The sequence below is a fragment of the Ranitomeya variabilis genome, chromosome 5 (assembly GCF_051348905.1).
Source record: "Ranitomeya variabilis isolate aRanVar5 chromosome 5, aRanVar5.hap1, whole genome shotgun sequence".
In the NCBI taxonomy this organism is placed as follows: Eukaryota; Metazoa; Chordata; class Amphibia; order Anura; family Dendrobatidae; genus Ranitomeya; species Ranitomeya variabilis.
In genome coordinates, this window is record NC_135236.1 from 362,294,241 (window position 1) to 362,319,065 (window position 24,825).

The 24,825-nt window shown below is 44.6% G+C and overlaps 1 protein-coding gene across 4 annotated transcripts in view; it reads left to right on the forward strand.

Moving 5' to 3' along the window:
* Nucleotides 1-24,825, forward strand: part of MOV10L1 (Mov10 like RNA helicase 1) — a 226,876-nt gene that overhangs the window by 100,506 nt on the left and 101,545 nt on the right. For 3 of the 4 annotated variants that reach the window (XM_077264879.1, XM_077264881.1, XM_077264882.1), the window contains 2 exons: nucleotides 3,145-3,257; nucleotides 8,168-8,358. In XM_077264879.1, the coding sequence (XP_077120994.1) occupies nucleotides 3,145-3,257; nucleotides 8,168-8,358 (304 nt within the window). Of the gene's footprint in view, nucleotides 1-3,144; nucleotides 3,258-3,370; nucleotides 3,439-8,167; nucleotides 8,359-24,825 lie in introns of those variants that run through there. The other variant, XM_077264883.1, reaches the window with a different exon arrangement.

The following is a 24,825-nucleotide window of genomic DNA, read 5'->3' on the forward strand; positions in this document are numbered from 1 at the left end:
GTCGTCTTGTTACTTTCACACATCAGTTTTTTGCCGTCAGTTACAATTCATTGGCTCGACGGATCCGTCGCAGATTGTGAAAAACTGATGCCACCTATCCGTTTTTTTGGACTGATCCGACTAGCGGATCTGGCTAATTGAATCGGAGCATGCTCAGTTACAAAAAAACAGAATCCGTAACCGGATTCTGTCACTTGACGGATCTGGCGCCATAGGCTTCCATCCTAGCAAACGAAGGACGGCAACGGATCTGTCGATGTCCTTTTTTTTTCAACGTACACAAAAAACGTTACTTTGTCCGTTGTCTCCGGCAGCCGGACAAACAATTTTCAACGGATCTGGCGAACGTCGAATGAAACGTGCGGCCATCTGTCGCTAATGCAAGTCTATGAGAAATAAACGGATCTGGCGGCATTAGTCGCTGGATCCGTTTTTTTCAAAATTTAACGGATTGTGATTAATGGCAAAAAACTGATGTGTGAAAGGGGCCTTACCCATTCCTTAGTTGGAGTGTGAAGGGGTGCCATTACCCTCATCTGCTTTGGGTACCAAAATACATTGTCCATCCCTGCCTGATATGCTGCTTATCGTCTTTTATGCCAAATATCACAATTTCTGTTCTTTAGTTTGTCCACTTCACTTTTTAGGGATTGACCACCTCCTCTCAATGGAATTTTAAATATGGGGAGTTTCCTGGCCATGGACCCAAAATGTCAGTGTTTTGCTGAGCCACTTGGTGATCACTTTTGCCCATTTCCTTTGATGAAATGTAGCACCACAAATGGATGCTCTCATGAGATATACATCATTTTGGGCTAAAAATCATTTTTGCCATTAAGTTGCATTATAAACTTTGCACCCTTTTACCTTTTTTTAAAGGCTCTTTGTTTCCTGATAAATTTATCTTTAATAGGGTTGTCTGGTCTTAAACTAAAAGTCTTCAATCACTGTATGTGACTGCAGACTTCTGAGTTCTCACAAGTTGCTCTGGGAAAAGGTTGGTCATGTCACCTCAAGTATGCAATATGCATAGTCCTGGCTACTGTATTGAGCGAGGCCGGAAGCAGTCTAGTCAGAATGTGGCCGGGAGTATGGATATTGCATGCTTGAGGTCACAAGGCTGACTGTTCCCAACGCATGTTGTGAGGATTCGCAAGTCTGCACTCACTGTGACTGCAGACTTGTAGCTTAAGATCGGACGACCCTTGTAATGGAATCTGTTGTCATAATCAGCTGAAAGACGTTCAGAAAAAGTCAGATGAAAAAGAGATACTAACTTTCATATTAGACTGTGAGAACGAGCTCGGTGACACTTTCTCAGGAAAAGAGGTCTCTCTTGTTAGTGCAGCTTTCCTCACACCCTGATCAGCACTTTTCTGCTGGTGGAAGAACATGTGACCAGATCAGTCCATCACCCTCCTCCAGTTGTAAAACACCTCACAGGGGGAAGCTGCTTTCCTATTGGATGAGGCTGATACACTGGTGGTCTGGTCTCATGCTCCCCCACAAGCAGCCATCAACCATTGTACTGACAGAAGTCCTGGTCAGTGTAAGAAGAAAACTGCACTAACGAGAGAAAGTGGCCAACCTCTTTACCTGAGAATCTGTCAGTGAGCTCGTTCTGACAGTCTAAGGCTTTGTTCACACGTTGCATTTTGGCAGAATGTTTTTTGTGTTTTTTTTGCCGCTTTTTTACAGTAGCAACGGGTTCAGTCACTGCTCTGTGTATAGAGATCAGCAACTGTAAGCATTGGTGCTGGCTGTCAGTCATGGCTGGGGACAGTTACAGCCTCAGCTCTATACACAGAACAGTGACTGAACTGGTGCCGCCACTGGCTGAAACCGTAATGCTATGGGGGTAATAAAGTCAATTTCCTCCAGGTAGCGGGGATCTAAGTACCAGCGCCGAACAGGTTTACAATGCTATGAACCTGCAGATTAACCCCATATCTGCAGGTAGCGTATTTTTCATGTGACAGGTTCCCTTTAAATAAAGCTGCTTTTCTTTTGACATTTCCTGGTATGTTGCTTTATTGATAATTTATTGTGCTGATTGCATGCTTTTTCTGCAGCGGAAACACACTAAAAATGTGTTTGTTTTTTAGCTACAAAATGTTCACATCTAATGCAAGTATGAAGTAAAAGCTCAGCGTATTCCTAAGAGAAAGTGACGTGTTGTGGATTGAAAAACAAGCCACACATTCAGTTTATTCTACGCAGCATAGTGAGATTTGTGTAATTATCATCCACCTTGCTGAAATTTTAAGACACAGCATCAAAAACTCATTGTGGGAAGGTCAGGGATGTTTGTAACTCTTAGGCTGCTTTCACACATCAGGTTTTTTGTTTCAGGCACAATCCGGCAATATTTGAAAAAAACGGATCCGTTTTTTTTACACGCCAGATCCGTTTTTTTCCCATAGAGTTGTATTAGCGCTGGATTGTGCCTGAAGGACATGCGTTTCATCAATTTTGTGCCGGACACAAAAAACGTCCCCTGCAACGTTTTTTCTGTGCGGCGAAAAAGCCTGAAGGGACGTTTGCGGCAGTAAACGCATGGAACGGATGTGTGAATGAACGGTACCGGCTACCGAATCTCTCTCTCTCTCCCCTCTCCCCTCTCCCCTCTCCCCTCTCCTCTCTCTCTCTTCTCCCTCTCTCTTCTCCCTCTCTCCTCCCTCCCTCTCTCTCTCTCTCTCTCTCACAAAAACAACAGATGTGTAAAAGCAGCCTTACCTGTCGAATTCTGGGCTCCTCTGCTGACTTATTGTCTCAGACTACGTTAAAATTTGACTGTAAAGGCAAAACTTGTAATGAAACTCAAGGGCAAAAATGATTTGTAAATGCATTTAAATTAAAAAAACAAAAAAATACCTACCGTATATATATTATATCCTATGACTGAGATTTTTTAGGAGATGGCAGGTTCTCTTAAATGTGCTAATTTGTACAAAATGTTAGCACCAGAGAATGGATCCAACAGTAAGCTAGCCAAGAGGTGGTAGAACTATAATGGATGCTCCAACTATAGACTGTAAGGCCGTAGTTATAAATGTTTGCTATTGTGTTTATATATCTAGTGATAAATTACTATTGATTTTCCATTTTATAACATAACTGTATATTTTTGCATGTTTTCTATAGGCTATGTGCCTTACAAAGGAGACTGGGTAAGAGCAGAGTATTTTATCAATTCATGCACATGGAAAAGTGAAACCATTTCGGTAAAGCCTGTGAGATGTAAACGAGTGGACCAGGTATGCGGGGGGGGGGGGATTTCCACCTGCTTTGTGCGATATTCTAAATTCCTATTTTCAAGAGGATCTGTCCTTAAATCAACACTCCAGCACTTTTTTTTTTTTAAAGCTCCTGTCGGTCTTAATCAGTTTGTTACCGGCTCCAGGGTTTGCTGGGGAGGGCCAGAGGTTACTCTTCGATGTAAGTCTATGAGGGCCTCGTTCTGGCCACTTTCTTGCTCTAGACTTGAACTGAGCACTTTTGACGTAACAAAAGTTGTTGTCACAAGATGGCGCCACGGGACCAGAGTGGCGCCAATAAAAGGTAAAAGGTGAGAGTGAGTAGGTGCAGGGATCTTAGTGTAGAAGCACCGCTTCAGTACAGAAAAAAAACATGTTGGAGTCATGCTGTAAGAGGTGAATTTTCGGAGTCCATATAGAAATCCACAACATTATAGCACAGCATTATATGCTGTGGGTTTTCAGACCTACTTTGTATATATCTAAAATGTATTACTTAACACAGAACTCCTTAAAAAGAAAGCCCCAAAAAACAATGGTGGAATAGTTCCCCCCCCTGTTATGATCCGGTGACCTTGGAGCCGCATGAGACTTTCTCAGGAGTAGGTGGAACTTATACTGACCGCAATCCCTAAACTGACACCGCAACTAGAAGTAGCCGTGGGATGTACCTAACAATCCTAGACACCTCGACACAGCCGGAGGACTAATTACCCCTATAGATGGAAATGGGAATCCTATCTTGCCTCAGAGCAGAACCCCAAAGGATAGACAGCCCCCCACAAATATTGACTGTGAGTATTAGAGGAAGACACACGCAGGCAGAAAACAGGGTTTAGCAAAAGAGGCCACTCTAGCTAGATAGGAAAGGATAGGACAGAATGCTAAGCGGTCAGTAATAAAACCCTGAAAATAACCACAGCAGATAATACAAAAATTCCACCATCTAACTAAAGACATGGAACGTATATCTGCATCTCCTGAGAATCCAACTTGACTGGAAAAATCCTGCACAGTCAAAGCTGGACAAGAAAAAACAATGAATAGCACTGATCTGTAAAGCACACAGTATGTGTGCTGCAGAAACAAAAACCAGACACTTTTCTTTGCTGAATGGCAGCAGGGCAGGAGGAACAGACTGAGATCCAAACCTTCCAAGAACAATGGACAACTGGCAAGGACTAATGAATCCTGCAACCTTAAATACCCCAGTCAGCACTGCAATTAGCAGGAACACCTGCCCAGGATTGCAACCCAAGGACAACTGCATTACCACCAACAACCACCGGAGGGAACCCAAGAGCAGCATCCACAACACTTCCCCTCCCCCCCCCCCCCAATTTCACTATACTTGCAAAAGAAAAATGGATCATGAAAGAGGGTAAAAAAACAAAAGTGCAAAAAAATCACCCAGTAATTAAGTGGTTAAAGAGGTCTGCATGCGTGGCCTATTCTCTTTGTAGAATTCAGAATTGTACACAGAACTTGCCAGATTTATATTGGATTGGGGTGAATACCCATTACCTATGTAATTCTGCTGCGTTTAGAAAGTACTTGTAAACATTTTAAAGAAATCGTAGGTCAGCCATGAACAACTTATGGAAATGATTTACTATGTCAGATTTGTTCAAAACGTTCAAATTGTTTTCATCAAAAATTGATGTCCGGATATGCTGTGTACAAGTCTAGGAAAAGAAGGTTGTGCAGTGCGAAAGTCTGTGGAGAGTCTGACCTCTAGTGTCCACAATTGGCATTTTCCCCAAACTGTCTGCAGCTTAGGCTTCTTTCACACTTCAGTCGTTTGGCGTCAGTCACTTCCGACAAAGTGACGGATCGACGGATCCGTCACAATTGTTAAAAAAACGGATGTAACGGATCCGTTTTTTTGACGGATCCGTTACTCGGGGGTTGTATATACTTTTTGGAGCATGCGCAATTGAAAAAAATTGAAAAAACGGATTGGGGCGACGGATCCGTCGAAATAACGGTTGCGACGGATCCGTCGCCCATAGGTGGCCATTCTATGGAATGACGGACGCGACGGAACCGTCGCGATCCGTCATTTCAACGGAGACAAAAAACGTTGCAATGACCGTCAATGTCTAGATGACGTCCGCTAAATTTTGACGGATCCGTCGCATGACTGATGGAACGGACGACCATCCGTCACAATCCGTCGCTAATGCAAGTCTATGGGGAAAAAAACGGATCCGTCGAAAAAAAAAAACGGATCCGTTTTTTGAGGAAAATGATGGTTTTAGACTGACGCCAAACAACTGAAGTGTGAAAGAGGCCTTAGCCTGTCCAAGTGCTATAAATGGCAGTCTATGCCAGCTATGAGGGGTCGTAGATTTGTGATACCTTACTCCGATATCTGATTTAGAGAGCAGGAAAATATTGAAGAAAAAATGTTGTTCCAAGGTATGAGCTATAATACGCACATTTTTATTTTAGAAGTTTACGTAATCTTCTGTTACACAATGATTATTAAAGAGGTTTTCCAGGCTTGGGAATAACATCTGCATTCATTGTATGTGACTGCAGACATATAAATCGTGACTAGTGATGAGCGAGTATACTTGTTGCTCGAGTTTTCCCAGAGCACGCTCGGGTGACCTCCGAGTATTTTTTAGTGTTCGGAGATTTAGTTTTCATCACCTCAGCAGCATGATTTACATTTGTTAGCCAGCATAAGTACATGTGGGGGTTGCCTGGTTGCTATGGAATCCCCACATGTAATCAAGCTGGCTAATAGCTGTAAATCATACTGCTGAGGTGATGAAAACTAAATCTCCGAACACTAACAAATACTCGGAGGACACCTGAGCCACGAGTACACTCGCTCATCACTAATCGTTACACACTCCATCACTTTTCCCCAATATTCTCCGTGTGAGCAGGTGATCATGTAATCACAAGTATGCGATTTCCATATTTGTATTTGTGCTAATGGGCTGTCTATGTGTGTTCGGCTTCTCTTAATAGAGAAAAATTGACAAAAGCCAGAAGAGTCTATTTGGCCTGTAAGTACGACAATCGCATATATTGTTATTATAGCGCCATTTATTTCATGGCACTTTACATGTGAAAAGGGGTATACATAGCTAAAATGATAATCTTGAACAGAACAAGTCACTGGCTGGTACAAGAGGAAAGAAGACCCTGCCTGTGAGGGCTCAGTCTAGAGGGCATGGGTGAGGATATAGTAAGAGAGGGTAGAGCTGGTCGTGCAGCGGTATGGTGGAACGATGATTACTGCAAGTTTTAGGCTTGTTGGAAACGGTAGGTCTTTAGGTTCCTTTTTGAAGGTTTTCACGGTAGGCAAGAGTCGAATATGTTGGGGTACAGAACTCCAGAATAGGAGGGATATATGGGCAAAATCTTGTATGTGATTGCGGGAAGAGTAGTTAAGAGGGGAGGAAAGTAGAGATCTGGTGAGGATCGGAGGTTGCGTGCAGGTAAGCAAGGAGACTAGGTCACATGTATGGAGGAAATGGGTTGTGAATGGCTTTGTATGCCTTGGTTCGGGATTTGAACTTGAGTCTCTGATTAATGGGGAGCCAGTTAAATGATTGACAGAGGGGAGAGGCCGGGGAATAGCGGAAGGATAGGTGGATTAGTCGAGCAGCGGAGTTTTGGATAGATTGGAGGGGTGTCAGAGCAAGCGTTAGAGGGGAGGCCACAAAGCAAGAGATTGCAGTAATTGAGGTGGGAGATGATGAGGGCATGCACTAGTGTTTTTGCAGATTCTTGGTTGAGGAATGTACGGATCAGAGAGATATTTTTGAGATGGAGTTGGAAGAAAATGCAAAGGGCTTGGATGTGTCATTTGAAGGAGAGAGAGTTTCAAGGGTTACCTCAAGGCAGCGAGCTTGCGGAACTGGGAGAGTGAGCAGCTATTGACTTTGCTGGATAGGTCTCTTGGGAAGGAGTGGGGGGGGGGGCTGAATGAGATGGTGGAAAGATTATGAATTCTGTTTTGGCCATGTTAAGTTTTAGAAACCTAGCGGAGAAGAAGGATGAAATAGCGGACAGACTCCAGGATTCTGGTTAGTAGGGAGGTGATATCGGGTCCAGGTAGGCAGATCTGTGTGTCATCGGCATGGAGTTGCTGCTGAAAAACGTGAGACTCTGTGAGCTGTCCCAGTCCGAAGATGTATATGTAGAAGAGCAGGGGTCCTAGTACCTGAACCTTGGGGTACACCGACAAATGGGGGACAAGATGAGAAGGTGGTGTGTGAATGGGAGACACTGAATGATTTCAGCCATGTGTCTGCCGGCTTGTACCGGGAGAACTGGGGAATAGTGATGCTGAGTGCAGTGATTGTGGACTTTTGTCCCAAGCCTGGACAACCCCTTTAAGCTAAAAAAAAAAAAAAAAACTCTTTAGAAAATGAGCACACATCTTTTTCGGGTGGATTCTTCCTTGTGAACATATTCATAGCAATGTAAACAAGGACTTGCTCTGCATACATTCTGTCTTTTTGAACGTCTTTTAACTGCTTCAGTATTCCATGTTTTTCCGATTCATTAAAGCTTTTACACCCCAAAGAGTCATAAAAGCTTTGAGATCAGCTCCACAAAAACGGACGGAGCCAGGGTGGGTTTTCTATGTGTGTTTTTCAGTCACCGGCGGAAGTGGATTTCAAGTAAATAGGAAATATGATGGGATGTATATTCTTCTTTATGCTGCATAAACATTTATGTTTGGCTCAAAACTGCCAGAAAACCTGTTGTTTGTTTGTCTTATTTCCCCAAAAATACTGTATATGCAGTCATCTAGAAGGAATCTGGCGGCTGATTCACTACAATGAGAGTTTCCCGTTATTTCATGGTATTGTGACTATATTTAACCACAGAACATGTGATGTGCAAAATAACAGAGACGTTTTGTTCTTTTCGTTCTCCAGGTGAAAGTGTCTGCTTTCTATGGAATGACTGGTGTAATCGATGACGCTATATACTTCACATTTGATGCCATAAGACTAGCAGAAGGCTACAAACCTCAGCGAAATGACCTGGTCAATGTAGTAGTAGTAGAAAGTAACCAGTCTTGTTATGTATGGAGAGCACTTTGCATAGCACCAACTAAAAGAAATGGGTAATTATTTTTTTTCTCCAATATGGTTTACGCATGGAATTTGATTTGGCTATTTTTCCTTATGTGATTTGTGGGTCATGCACTGGTGTGTGATTTTGCCAATAGGAGGCTGACCCTGCATTAAAGGGATTGTCCAGTGCTTCAATATTAACCCCTTACAATATGCGTTAATGTACAGCATTGCAATTTTAGGTCACTTCACTGCACCGCACAGTGACAGATTTAAGATGGTTGTTGTCTCTGACAGCAGACCATCCCTGCACGTCGCCCCCGGAGGACTGTGCCGCCACCCCCAACTCTGCGTGTCTGTGGTCGCTGTGAGTGGCCGAACAATTCTGAGCAGCCAATCACAGTGACGTGACCGCAAAGTTAAAATTAAATTAAGTCAATCTGACACACTGTGATTGGTGCTGTCTGAGACATGTGCAGCGTTTGGCACTGAGCATTTGTTCTCTTCCTGTGGCTGCAGCACTCTGATCAGCATTGCTGCTGATCAGAGTCTGCGCCAAGGGACTTTTTCTTTTTTTTTTTTTTTTAGCTATTAGTAGAGTAGCGGATGTTGCTATGTAAGTGATGTCTGATTTTCTTGCAGAAAGAAAAATAGTAGTTAGTACCGAGTAGCTTTATAGGTGGGGACGCAGACGTCGCAGTGATAAGTGACATCCGATTTCCTCTTCCTGAAAAATAAAAGTTAGCGTCGGGTAACTTCTTAGCTAGCACTTTAGGAGAAGGAACATCGCAGTATTGGTCATGTCTGTTTTTCTTTTACACAAAAAAAAGGGGTAGTTAGAATGGGGTAAATTTGTAGCTAGCACACCAATAAAAGCACCATTTACACACACCTCCTCAGTGTTTTGAAGAATAAAAATAAAAATGGCCCATTTGTCAAGAAGACGCTATTCACCAGAGGAGGTATATGCTTTCCTTGCATCCGACATGGATTCAGGCAGTGAGGAAGATCCCACATTCCTCTATTCCTCTTTCTCTTACTCCTCTAGTAAGGAGGGACCCCAGCAAGGCGCCCTATGACCAAGGCAACCCCTTCAGCAATCGATCCGACTTGTACTCCACCTCCTGAAAATTGTCAGCATGCTATTCCGGATTTCATGGGCAGCTCTGAATCCAATTTGACGCTACAGGCCTCACTGAAATTGACTTTTTCAAATTCTTTTTCAGCAAGAATATAATAAATCTTATGGTGGCCCAGACAAATTTGTATCCCCATCAATTATTCACCCAAAATCCAGATTTATACTTGTAAATGCAGCAGAAATTATGACATTTTGGGGCATTGTGCTGCATATGGGCATAGTCAAACAAACAGATCTTTGGCAATACTGGAGTACTGATATTCTCTACAGCACAGCGGGATTCCGCATGGCCATGACAAGGATCAGATTTGACGCGATCTAAAAATATTTGCATTATAATGATTCCAACTTTGATAATCTGCATAAAATTCAGCCAGTGGTTGGAACATTTCAGCAGAATATTTGCTGAGACGTACAACCCCCAAAGTGACATCTGTATAGATGAACCTCCGGTTCATTTCAAAGTGAGGCTAAAATTCTGACTATACCTGCCCAGTAAAAGGGCCAGGTACAGAATTATACTTTACAAACTGTGCAAAAGTACCTCAGGGTACACTCACAGATTTATGATCTATGAAGGGAGGGACACTCTGAATGCCCCCCCCCCCCATCCTGGCGGTGAGTGGAAAAATTGAGTGGGAATTCTTGCACCCACTGCTGAATAAGAGTTATCACCTCTACATGGATAACTTTTACACCAGCATACCGCTCTTCAAGACCCTCTCTGTCAGAGATACTGTTGCATGTGGCACCTTGCAAAAAAATCAGAGGCCTCCCTAAGCCACTAATTGGGCAAATGCTGAGAAAAGGGGAAAGCAAAGCCCAATGCAGCGATAACATGCTTGTAGTCAAGTATAAGGACAAGAAGGATGTCCTCATCTTGACCACCATAGAACGTGATAACAGCTCCCTTGTCACTGTTCCAGGTACCACAACACAAGTCCCAAAGCCAGATTGTATCCTGGATTATAATAAATTGGGGGTGTAGACCCCTTTAAAGGGAAGGTGCCACCAGTTTTCTTGAATTTTTTTTTTTAAATGAAATGAAGCTTAAAATAGTAAATAAAATGTATTAATGCAATGTTTGCACTGTTTGCAAACATTTCTATATGAAAAATATTATATATTTTCTTACAAATATATATATTGACCACTAGGGGGAGCATTTTCCGTTTTAGATCTCAAGCAGCTATAGTGAGATTTACCAGGTTTACTGTTAGCTGGAAAATTGGGGCAGTACCTGCTGACATCACCATTTCCCTCCCCTTTTGGGTGGTCTAATATCCCTGGGGCAGAATGAAGAGCAGCATCGCAGGGCAGCGCCATTTTGTGTGTGACTGCCCTGTGATCTGCTATCACACAAGTGGTGTGTGTATTAGTGATGTGTCGTTCGTGAACGAGCCAACACAAAGAGCCGTCTCCCTGCTGTGAATGAAAGGAGTCGGCTCTGCAGCGTGAGTGAGCCCAGTGTTTTCTTTCTTGCTTGTCTGGGCCTGGCAGCTTCTCAGATTCAGCCAGTGAAGTGTGACTGTGACTCATGTGGGAGGAGCAGACAGCAGAGAGGTAGAGTGGAGTCTGTGGACTGTAAATAAATGCATGTGAGTTACCATGTGACCCAAATAAAGGCGCAATATTACACTGGCTGGAGTGGCTTCCTCCCTTGTATGTGACTGTGTAGGAGGAATGACAAATTGTATGATCATCATCATCAACTGCAATGACCTGTGAGTTACCTTTTGTCCCAAATAAAGATACACTTTACTGTGGCCTCATCCATGGCATATATACATATATGGTACTAGATGGTGGCCCGATTCTAACGCATCGGGTATTCTAGAATATGCATGTCCACGTAGTATATTGCCCAGTCACGTAGTATATTGCCCAGTCACGTAGTATATTGCCCAGCCATGCAGTATATTGCCCAGCCACGTAGTATATTGCCCAGCCACGTAGTATATTGCCCAGTCACGTAGTATATTGCCCAGCCACGTAGTATATTGCCCAGCCATGCAGTATATTGCCCAGCCACGTAGTATATTGCCCAGTCACGTAGTATATTGCCCAGCCACGTAGTATATTGCCCAGCCATGCAGTATATTGCCCAGTCACGTAGTATATTGCCCAGTCACGTAGTATATTGCCCAGTCACGTAGTATATTGCCCAGCCATGCAGTATATTGCCCAGCCACGTAGTATATTGCCCAGTCACGTAGTATATTGCCCAGCCACGTAGTATATTGCCCAGCCATGCAGTATATTGCCCAGTCACGTAGTATATTGCCCAGTCACGTAGTATATTGCCCAGTCACGTAGTATATTGCCCAGCCATGCAGTATATTGCCCAGCCACGTAGTATATTGCCCAGTCACGTGGTATATTGCCCAGTCACGTAGTATATTGCCCAGTCACGTAGTATATTGCCCAGCCATGCAGTATATTGCCCAGCCACGTAGTATATTGCCCAGACACGTAGTATATTGCCCAGACACGTAGTATATTGCCCAGACACGTATGTAACAGGTTAAAAAAGAGTTAAAATAAAAACTAAACATATACTCACCTTCCGAGGGAGCCCTTGTAGTCCTGTCGCCTGTGTGCGGTGCACGCGGCAGCTTCCTGTCCCAGGGTTGGATGCATGCAGGACCTGTCATGACTGAGCGGTCACATGACCGTGACGTCATGGAAGGTCCTTCTCGCATACCATCCTTGGCACTGGAGCCTGCCGCTTGCACTGCCGAGGAGAGGACGCGACGACGGAGGGTGAGCATAGCAGGTTTTTTTTAAAATTATTTTTAACATTACATTTTTTTTTACTATTGATGTCGCATAGGCAGCATCAATAGTAAAATGTTGGGGACACACAGGGTTAATAGCAGCGGTTACGGAGTGCGTCAAACACAGCATAACGCGGTCCGTTACCGCCAGCATTAACCCTGTGTTAGCGTGCCTGCCGGGGGGTTCTGTACGGCCTGCCGGAGGATCTGTACAGCCTCTCCGGGGGGTCTGTACGGCGTCTCCGGGGTCTGTACGGCCTGCCGGGGGTCTTTGTGTCTGTGCAGGCATCGTCCGATGGGACTACAAGGCCCATCGGACGATGCCTGCTAGACTGACAGTGATTGACACATTAGCCAATGATGGGACAGTAGTAGTCCCATCATCCGGCTAATGTGTTGAATATAAAAAAAAATACTCCATACATACTCCATACATGCTACATACATACATACTACATTCATACTCCATACATACTACATTCATACTCCATACATACATACTCCATACATGCTACATACAGTACATTCATACATTACATACATGACATACATATAGATATACAGTACATTAAACATAGATTACATACTCACCGTTAGTTGTCACTTTGTTCCCCGAAGCCAGTGTCATCTGTAAAAAATATGAAAAAAACAAACAACCAATATACCACCTGTCCGCAGAAATCCACGAGTGTCCCACGACGATCTCCCGTGGAAAGCAGCAGCATCAGATAAAAAAACGGATCCGGTGGGAAAAACGGATCCGGTTGAAAAAAAGAATCCGGCGGGAAAAACTGATCCGGCGGGGAAAAACGGATCCGGCGGGGAAAAACTGATCCGGCGGGGAAAAACTGATCCGGCGGAAAAAACGGATCCGGCGGGGGAAAACGGATCCGGTTGAAAAAAACGGATCCGGTTGAAAAAAACGGATCCGGCGGGAAAAATGGATCAGGCGGAAAAAAACGGATCCGGCGGAAAAAACGGATCCTGCAAATGTGCTCACAGGATGCGTTTTTTACCCATAGACTTGTATTAGTGACGGACCGTCGGCACGAAAAAATGTTCAAGTGAACTTTTTTGTCAATCGCGTCCGCCATTTTCTACCGCGCATGCGCGGCCAAAACTCCGCCCCCTCCTTCCAGACTTCAGAATGGGCAGCGGATGTGCTGAAAAACTGCATCCGCTGCCCACGTCGGGCACAAATTTCACAACGTACGTCGGCCCGATGCATAGCGACGGACCCATACCGACGCAAGTGTGAAAGAGGCCTTTATGAGCGTTGAATTAAAAAAAAAAAGAAAAAAAACGGAGTGGGCTCCCGTGCAATTTTCTGCGCCAGAGGGGGAAAGCCGACGGCCGGGGGCCAATATCTGTAGCCTGCTATGAATATCAGCCCGCAGCTGTCTGCATAGCCTTTACTGGCTAGTAAACTAGGGGGACCCCCCACAAAAATACCAAAAAAATACCAGTCCACAGCCGCCCCAGAAATGGCGCATCTGTAAAATGCGCCAATTCCGGCACTTAGCCCCTCTCTTCCCACTCCCGTGTAGTGGTGGGATATGGGGTAATAAGGGGTTAATGTCACCTTGCTATTGTAAGGTGACATTAAGCCGGGTTAATAACGGAGAGGCGTCAATAAGACGCCTATCCGTTATTAATCCAATAGTAAGAAAGGGTTAATAAAACACACACACATTAGGAAAAAGTATTTTAATATTCTTCATTTCACCATACTTACCATACTTCAGCGCCTGCAAAAAAACATAAAATAATAAACCGTATACTACCTGTCTGCCGTAGTCCAATTAATAACGAGTGTCCCACGACGATCTCCCCTATAGAACAGTGACATCGGGTGATGTCACTGCTCTATAGGACCCTCAGTGACACACTGACAGGAGACAATGGCTCCTGCAGTGCATCACTGAGGTTAATAAAGTTCAAAGTCTTACTTTATGGCAAAAAGCTGCCTGGGAAAATGTCTCACCCAGCAATGCCATAAAGTGAGACTAGGGACTTTTTTTTTTTTTTACAGCGGCGGAGGAATACAGTGGTGGAAGGATACCTTCCTGCCGTCATTGTGTTCCTGGAGCCCCTGGAGAGCAGTCGCATTATCTGATGCTGCTGCTCTCCATGGGAGATCGTCGTGGGACACTCGTGGATTTCTGCGGACAGGGAGTATATTGGTTGTTTTGTTTTTTTCATATTTTTTACAGATGACACTGGCTTCGGGGATCAAAATGACAAGTAATGGTGAGTATGTAATCTATGTTTAATGTACTGTATGTCTATATGTATGTAATGTATGTATGCAGCATGTATGTAGCATGCATGTATGTAGCATGTATGTATGTAGCATGTATGGATGTAGCATGTATGTATGTAGCATGTGTGTAGCATGTATGCAGTATGTATGTAGCATGTATGGATGTATGTATGCAGTATGTATGTAGCATGTATGGATGTATGTAGCATGTATGTGTGTAGCATGTGTGTAGCATGTATGGATGTATGTATGTATGTAGCATGTATGGATGTATGTATGTATGTAGCATGTGTGTAGCATGTATGTAGCATGTATGGATGTATGGAGTATGTATAGAGTATGTATGGAGTATTTTTTTTTTTTCATTCAACACATTAGCCGGATGATGGGACTACAACTGTCCCATCATTGGCTAATGTGTCAATCACTGTCAGTGTAGCAGGCATAGCCCGATGGGACTTGTAGTCCCATCGGACGATGCTTGCACACACGCATAGAGACGGGGAGAGAATGCAGGGAGGAGAGGAAGGGGAGCGACACGGGGAGAGAATGCAGGGAGGAGAGGAAGGAGAGCGACACGGGGAGAGAATGCAGGGGGAGAGGAAGGGGAGCGACACGGGGAGAGAATGCAGGGAGGAGAGGAAGGAGAGCGACACGGGGAGAGAATGCAGGGGGAGAGGAGGGAGAGCGACACGGGGAGAGAGCGACACGAGGGGGGGGCAGAGAATGCAGGGGGAGAGGAGGGAGAGAATGCAGGGAGGAGAGGAGGGAGAGCGACACGGGGGGAGAGAATGCAGCTTACCGGGACTGTGTGTGAGGAGGCGGAGACATAGAAGCAAAAGCACCAGGGAGGGCAGCGTGTGAGGAGCAGAGGATGTCTGCTCAGAACGTGCAGTGCTTGGAGTACAGACAGAGGAGCAGGGAGATAAATCACTCGCACTCTCCGGCTCCAGTCAGCGTTTCTGTCCTGCAGCGATAGAGAGCAAGTGTATCTGGGCAGATAGCACTGGGCTATAGTAAAATGGCTGCTAGTCACACCTACAGCAGTGAGTTGTGCAGCCCACAGAGGCGTGCCCAGCTCACTGCTAACACCTCTCCAATGTTAAAGATAGGGTCAGCGCCGGTCTATTATCTCCTATGTCCATGGGGTGCCGTATTCTGACACTGATAGTGACGTGCTACTGCTGTGAAACCAAGATGTCAGCCCCCAGTTCCTTCTTTCTACTGGTATAACACACGAAATCTGTTTTACATGCATTCAAATCTTGGTTATAACAGCATGTTATGCTACATTACATTCATTAATGAATGATCTACAAACACGGTACCTTACCTTTAAATGTTTCACTTTTTGTTTCATTGCAGCCAATTGGTAAATTCTAAAATGTTCATTTTTTTTCTCATTAATGTACACTCTGCACCCCATATTGACTGAAAAAAACAGAAATGTAGAAATTTTTGCATATATATTAAAAAAGAAAAACTGAAATATCACATGTTCATAAGTGTTCAGACCCTTTGCTCTGACACTCATATTTAACTCACATGCTGCCATTTCCTTGTGATCCTCCTTGAGATGGTTCTATTCCTTCATTGGAGTCCAGCTGTGTTTAATTAAACTGATAGGACTTGATTTGGAAAGGCACACACCCGTACAGTGCCTTGCGCAAGTATTCGGCCCCCTGGAACTTTCCAACCTTTTCCCACATATCATGCTTCAAACATAAAGATACCAAATGTAAATTTTTGGTGAAGAATCAACAAGTGGAACACAATTGTGAAGTTGAACGAAATTTATTGGTTATTTTAAATTTTTGTGGAAATTCAAAAACTGAAAAGTGGGGCGTGCAATATTATTCGGCTCCTTTAATTTAATACTTTGTTGCGCCACCTTTTGCTGCGATTACAGCTGCAAGTCACTTGGGGTATGTCTCTATCAGTTTTGTACTTCGAGAGACTGAAATTCTTGCCCATTCTTCCTTGGCAAACAGCTCGAGCTCAGTGAGGTTTGATGGAGATCGTTTGTGAACAGCAGTTTTCAGCTCTTTCCACAGATTCTCGATTGGATTGACGTCCGGACTTTGACTTGGCCATTCTAACACCTGGATAAGTTTATTTATGAATCATTCCACTGTAGATTTCACTTTATGTTTAGGATCATTGTCTTGTTGGAAGACAAATCTCTGTCCCAGTCTCAGGTCTTTTGCAGACTTCAACAGGTTTTCTTCAAGAATGGTCCTGTATTTGGCTCCATCCATCTTCCCATCAATTTTAACCATCTTTCCTGTCCCTGCTGAAGAAAAAGCAGGCCAAACCAAGACACTGCCACCACCATGTTTGACAGTGGAGATGGTGCGTTCAGGGTGATGAGCTGTGTTGCCTTTCCGCCAAACATATAGTTTGGCATTGTTGACAAAAAGTTCGATTTTGGTTTCATCCTACCAGAGCACCTTCTACCACATGTTTGGTGTGTCTCCCATGTGGCTTGTTGCAAACTTTAAACAACACTTTTTATGGATATCTTTGAGAAATGGCTTTCTTCTTGCCACTCTTCCATAAAGGCCAGATTTGTGCAGTGTATGACTGATTGTTGTCCTATGGACAGACTGTGCCACCTCAGCTGTAGATCTCTGCAGTTCATCATGGGCCTCTTGGCTGCATCTCTGATCAGTCTTCTCCTTGTTTGAGTTGAAAGTTTAGAGGGACGGCCGGGTCTTGGTAGATTTGCAGTGGTATGATACTCCTTCCATTTCAGTATGATCGCTTGCACAGTGCTCCTTGGGATGTTTAAAGTCTTGGAAATAATTTTGTATCCAAATCCAACTTTAAACTTCTCCACAACAGTATCACGGACCTGCCTGTTGTGTTCCTTGGTCTTTATGATGCTCTCTGTGCTTCAAACAGAACCCTGAAACAAATCACAGAGCAGGTGCATTTATACGGAGACTTGATTACACACAGGTGGATTATATTTATCATCATTAGGCATTTAGGACAACATTGGATCATTCAGAGATCCACAATGAACATCTGGAGTGAGTTTTGCTGCACTGAAAGTAAAGGGGCCGAATAATAATGCACGCCCCACTTTTCAGTTTTTAAATTTCCACAAAAATTTAAAATAACCAATACATTTTGTTCAACTTCACAATTGTGTTCCACTTGTTGATTCTTCACCAATAATTTACATTTGGTATCTTTATGTTTGAAGCATGATATGTGGGAAAAGGTTGAAAAGTTCCAGGGAGCCGAATACTTTCGCAAGGCACTGTATATATAAGACCTCACAGCTAACAATGCATGTCAGACTGTTATGACCCCAATGGCGAGGGTCTCAGAGGAACGTGGAAGTCTGCAGAATACAAAAATCCAGCTCATAGGGCAGTGGTAACTGGGTTGACCATATATCTACTCCTAACGCCAACACTAGAAGTAGCCGGGGATCATTCCTACGTTGATTCTAGATGACACGCGCCAGCCGGAGAATCTAGCTACCCCTAGTAGAGGAAAACAAAGACCTTTCTTGCCTCCAGAGAAGGGGACCCCAAAGCTGGATAGAAGCCCCCCACAAGTAATAACGGTGAGGTAAGAGGAAATGACAAACACAGAAATGAACCAGGTTTAGCACAGAGAGGCCCGCTTACTGATAGCAGAATAAAGAAAGGTAACTTATATGGTCAACAAAAACCCTATCAAAATCCACACTGGAAATTCAAGAACCCCCGAACCGTCTAACGGTCCGGGGGGAGAACACCAGCCCCCTAGAGCTTCCAGCAAAGGTCAGGAAATAGATTTGGAACAAGCTGGACAAAAATGCAAAACCAAAACAAATAGCAAAAAGCAAATAGCAGACTTAGCTGATATAACTGGAACCAGGATCAGTAGACAAGAGCACAGCAGACTAGCTCTGATAACTACGTTGCCAGGCATAGAACTGAAGGTCCAGGGAGCTTATATAGCAACACCCCTAACTAACGACCCAGGTGCGGATAAAAGGAATGACAGAAAAACCAGAGTCCAAAAAACTAGTAACCACTAGAGGGAGCAAAAAGCAAAATCACAACAGTACCCCCCCCCCTTAGTGAGGGGTCACCGAACCCTCACCACGACCACCAGGGCGATCAGGATGAGCGGCATGAAAGGCACGAACTAAATCGGCCGCATGAACATCAGAGGCGACCACCCAGGAATTATCCTCCTGACCATAGCCCTTCCACTTGACCAGGTACTGAAGCCTCCGCCTGGAGAGGCGAGAATCCAAGATCTTCTCCACCACGTACTCCAACTCGCCCTCAACCAACACCGGAGCAGGAGGCTCAGCAGAAGGAACTACAGGCACAATGTACCGCCGCAACAAGGACCTATGAAATACATTGTGAATAGCAAACGACACAGGAAGATCCAGACGAAAAGATACAGGATTAAGGATTTCCAATATCTTGTAAGGCCCTATAAAACGAGGTTTAAATTTGGGAGAGGAGACCTTCATAGGAACAAAGCGGGAAGAAAGCCATACCAAATCCCCAACGCGTAGTCGGGGACCCACACCGCGGCGGCGGTTGGCAAAGCGCTGAGCCTTCTCCTGTGACAACCTCAAGTTGTCCACCACATGATTCCAGATCCGCTGCAACCTATCCACCACAGAATCCACCCCAGGACAGTCAGAAGGCTCCACATGACCCGAAGAAAAGCGAGGATGGAAACCAGAGTTGCAGAAAAAAGGCGAAACCAAGGTGGCGGAACTAGCCCGATTATTAAGGGCAAACTCAGCCAACGGCAAGAATGTCACCCAATCGTCCTGATCAGCAGAGACAAAACACCTCAAATAAGCCTCCAAAGTCTGATTGGTTCGCTCCGTCTGTCCATTAGTCTGAGGATGGAAAGCAGACGAAAACGACAAATCAATGCCCATCCTACTACAAAAGGATCGCCAGAACCTGGAAACGAACTGGGATCCTCTGTCTGACACAATATTCTCAGGGATGCCGTGCAAACGAACCACGTTCTGGAAAAACACAGGAACCAGATCGGAAGAGGAAGGCAGCTTAGGCAAAGGAACCAAATGGACCATCTTGGAGAAGCGATCACATATCACCCAGATAACGGACATGCCCTGAGATAGCGGAAGATCAGAAATGAAATCCATGGAGATATGTGTCCAAGGTCTCTTCGGGACAGGCAAGGGCAAGAGCAAACCGCTGGCACGAGAACAGCAAGGCTTAGCTCGAGCACAAGTCCCACAGGACTGCACAAATGACCGCACATCCCTTGACAAAGAAGGCCACCAAAAGGACCTGGCCACCAGATCTCTGGTGCCAAAAATTCCCGGGTGACCTGCCAACACCGAGGAATGAACCTCGGAAATGACTCTGCTGGTCCACTTATCCGGGACAAACAGTCTGTCAGGTGGACAAGACTCAGGCCTATCAGCCTGAAATCTCTGCAACACACGTCGCAGATCCGGAGAAATAGCTGACAAGATAACTCCATCTTTAAGAATACCAACAGGATCAGCGACTCCAGGAGCATCAGGCACAAAGCTCCTAGAAAGAGCATCGGCCTTCACATTCTTTGAACCTGGTAAATACGAGACAACAAAATCAAAGCGGGAGAAAAACAATGACCAGCGGGCCTGTCTCGGATTAAGGCGCTTAGCAGACTCGAGATACATCAGATTTTTGTGATCAGTCAAGACCACCACACGATGCTTAGCACCCTCGAGCCACTGACGCCACTCCTCAAATGCCCATTTCATGGCCAACAACTCCCGATTGCCCACATCATAATTTCGCTCGGCAGGCGAAAACTTCCTAGAGAAAAAGGCACAAGGTTTCATAACAGAGCAACCAGGGCCTCTCTGCGACAAAACGGCCCCTGCTCCAATCTCTGAAGCATCCACCTCAACCTGAAAGGGAAGTGAGACATCGGGCTGGCACAAAACAGGCGCCGAAGTAAACCGGCGTTTCAACTCCTGGAAAGCCTCCACGGCAGCAGGAGCCCAGTTAGCTACATCGGAGCCCTTCTTGGTCATATCCGTCAAAGGTTTCACAATGCTAGAAAAATTAGCGATAAAACGACGGTAGAAGTTAGCGAAGCCCAAGAACTTCTGAAGACTCTTAACTGACGAGGGCTGAGTCCAATCAAGAATAGCTCGGACCTTGACTGGGTCCATCTCCACAGCAGAAGGGGAAAAAATGAACCCCAAAAAGGGAACCTTCTGTACACCAAAGAGACACTTTGAGCCCTTGACAAACAAAGAATTTTCACGCAAAATTTTAAAGACCAACCTGACCTGCTCCACATGCGAATCCCAATTATCAGAAAAAAACCAAAATATCATCCAGATAAACAATCAAAAATTTATCCAGATACTTCCGGAAAATGTCATGCATAAAGGATTGAAAAACTGAAGGCGCATTGGAGAGCCCAAAAGGCATCACCAAGTACTCAAAATGACCCTCGGGCGTATTGAATGCGGTTTTCCATTCATCACCTTGCTTAATGCGCACAAGGTTGTACGCACCACGAAGGTCTATCTTGGTGAACCACTTGGCACCTTTAATCCGGGCAAACAAGTCAGACAACAGCGGTAAAGGATACTGAAATTTGACAGTGATCTTATTTAAAAGCCGATAATCAATACAAGGTCTCAAAGATCCGTCCTTCTTTGCCACAAAAAAGAATCCCGCACCAAGAGGGGAAGAAGACGGACGAATATGTCCTTTCTCCAGAGACTCCTTGATATATGAACGCATAGCGGTATGTTCAGGTACCGACAGATTAAACAGTCTTCCCTTAGGAAATTTACTGCCAATGGTGTAGCATCAATACCCCTAAGAGGAATAGGATTTTCTAATGGTTCAAGAGTAAAACCACAGCGCTTAGCAAATGAGAGATCCATAAGACTCAGGGCAGCACCTGAATCTACAAACGCCATGACAGGATAAGATGACAGTGAGCAAATCAAAGTTACAGACAGAATAAATTTAGGTTGCAAATTACCAACGGTGACAGGACTAACAACCTTAGCTATACGTTTAGAGCATGCTGAGATAACATGTGTAGAATCACCACAGTAGTAGCACAAGCCATTCCGGCGTCTATGAATTTTCCGCTCATTTCTAGTCAGGATTCTATCACATTGCATTAAATCAGGTGTCTGTTCAGACAACACCATGAGGGAATTTGCGGTTTTTCTATCACATTGCACCGAATTAGGTGTCTGTTCAGACAACACCATGAGGGAATTTGCGGTTTTGCGCTCCCGCAACCGCCGGTCAATTTGAATAGCCAGTGCCATAGTATCATTCAGACCTGTGGGAATGGGAAAACCCACCATAACATTCTTAATGGCTTCAGAAAGGCCATTTCTAAAATTAGCGGCCAGTGCAGACTCGTTCCAATGTGTCAGCACGGACCATTTCCGAAATTTTTGGCAATATACTTCAGCCTCGTCCTGCCCCTGAGACATAGCCAGCAAGGCCTTTTCTGCCTGAATCTCAAGATTGGGTTCCTCATAAAGTAAACCGAGCGCCAGAAAAAACGCATCAAGATCAGCCAATGCCGGATCTCCTGGCGCCAGCGAAAAAGCCCAATCCTGAGGGTCACCCCGTAAGAACGAAATAACAATTTTTACTTGCTGAGCAGAATCTCCAGATGAACAGGGTCTCAGGGACAAAAACAATTTACAATTATTCACGAAATTCCTAAACTTAAACCTGTCTCCGGAAAACAGTTCAGGAATCGGTATTTTAGGTTCTGACCTAGGATTTCTGATAACATAGTCTTGTATGCCCTGCACACGAGTAGCCAGCTGGTCCACACTTGTAATCAAGGTCTGGACATTCATGTCTGCAGCAAGCATAGCCACTCTGAGGTAAAGGGGAAGAAGAAGAAAAAAACTCAGAATCTTCTTTCTTATAATCCCTCTTCTGCAATGCATTAAACATTTAATACTGGCCTGGCAAACTGTTATGACCCCAATGGCGAGGGTCTCAGAGGAACGTGGAAGTCTGCAGAATACAAAAATCCAGCTCATAGGGCAGTGGTAACTGGGTTGACCATATATCTACTCCTAACGCCAACACTAGAAGTAGCCGGGGATCATTCCTACGTTGATTCTAGATGACACGCGCCAGCCGGAGAATCTAGCTACCCCTAGTAGAGGAAAACAAAGACCTTTCTTGCCTCCAGAGAAGGGGACCCCAAAGCTGGATAGAAGCCCCCCACAAGTAATAACGGTGAGGTAAGAGGAAATGACAAACACAGAAATGAACCAGGTTTAGCACAGAGAGGCCCGCTTACTGATAGCAGAATAAAGAAAGGTAACTTATATGGTCAACAAAAACCCTATCAAAATCCACACTGGAAATTCAAGAACCCCCGAACCGTCTAACGGTCCGGGGGGAGAACACCAGCCCCCTAGAGCTTCCAGCAAAGGTCAGGAAATAGATTTGGAACAAGCTGGACAAAAATGCAAAACCAAAACAAATAGCAAAAAGCAAATAGCAGACTTAGCTGATATAACTGGAACCAGGATCAGTAGACAAGAGCACAGCAGACTAGCTCTGATAACTACGTTGCCAGGCATAGAACTGAAGGTCCAGGGAGCTTATATAGCAACACCCCTAACTAACGACCCAGGTGCGGATAAAAGGAATGACAGAAAAACCAGAGTCCAAAAAACTAGTAACCACTAGAGGGAGCAAAAAGCAAAATCACAACATCAGACCAAATGAGAATCATGAGGTCAAAGGAACTTGCCAAGGAGCTCAGAGACAGAGTTGTGGCAAGGCACAGATCTGGCCAAGGTTACAACAGAATTTCTGCAGAAGTTTGGGACCACCAGAAGTCTTCCTAGACCTGTCCGTGCAGCCAAACTGAGCAATCGTTGGAGAAGAGCCTTGGTGAGAGAGGTGAAGTTGAACCTCAAGATCACTGTGGCTGAGCTCCAGAGATGCAGTAGGGAGATGGGAGAAAGTTCCACGAAGTCAACTATCACTGCAGTCCTCCACCAGTTGGGCCTTTATGGCAGAGTGGCCTGACGGAAGCCTCTCCTTTGGTGCAAGACATATATAAGTCTGCATACAGTTTGCTAAAAACACATTAAGGACTTCCAGACTATGAGAAATAAGATTCTCTTGTCTGATGAGATGAAGATGGACCTTGGTGATAATTTTAAGCGGTATGTGTGGAGAAAACCAGGTACTGCTCATCACCTGCCCAATACAATCCTAACAGTGAAACATGGTGGTAGCAGCATCATGCTATGGGGGTGTTTTTCAGCTGCAGGGGCAGGACGACTGGTTGCCATTGAAGGAAACATGAATGCGGCCAAGTACAGAGATATCCTGGATGAAAACCTCTTCCAGAGTGCTCTGGACCTCAGACTTGGCCGAAGGTTCACCTTCCAACAAGACAATGACCCTAACGCACAGCTAAAATAACTAAGCCAAATAAGGAGTGGCTTCAGGACAACTCTGTAACCATTATTGACTGGCCCAGCCAGAGCCCTGATCTAAACCTAATTGAGCATCTCTGGAGAGACCTGATAATGGCTGTCCACCAACGTTCACCATCCAACCTGACGGAACTGGAGAGGATCTGCAAGGAAGAATGCCACAGGATCCTCAAATCCAGGTGTGAAAAGCTTGTTGCATCATTCCAAAGAAGACTCATGGCTGTACTAGCTCAAAAGGGTGCTTCTGCTCAAAACTGAGCAAAGGGTCTGAATACTTATGACCATGTGATATTTCGGTTTTTCTTTTTTAATACATTTGCAAAATTAGGAGAAGTGAGGTGAGTATTTCTTTTTTAATGTTTGGAGCAATATGTGGGGCCTATCACACAGTGGAGCATCATCTGGGACTCATTATACACTGGAGCATCATATAGGGGGCCCATTAAACACTGGAGCATCATATATGGCCCATCATACACTGGAGCATCTTATGGGGTCATTTACATATGGGGCAAATTACATGTGGAGCAGTATATGGGGCCAATTATATATGGAGCATTATATGGGGCCCATTACATAGGAAGCATCTTATGGGGCCAATTATATATGGAGCATTATATGCGACCCATTAAATAGGAAGCATCTTGTGGGGCCTATTATATATGAAGCACCTTATGGGGCCAATTACATATGAGCACCTTATGGAGCCAATTACATATGCAGTATCTTATGGGGCCAATTGCATATGGAGCATCTTGTGGGGCCAATTACATATGGAGCAGTATATGCGGCCCATTATATATGGAGCATCTTATGGGGGCCAATTATATATGGAGTATTATATGGGACCCATTCTGTTTGGAGCTATATCTGGGG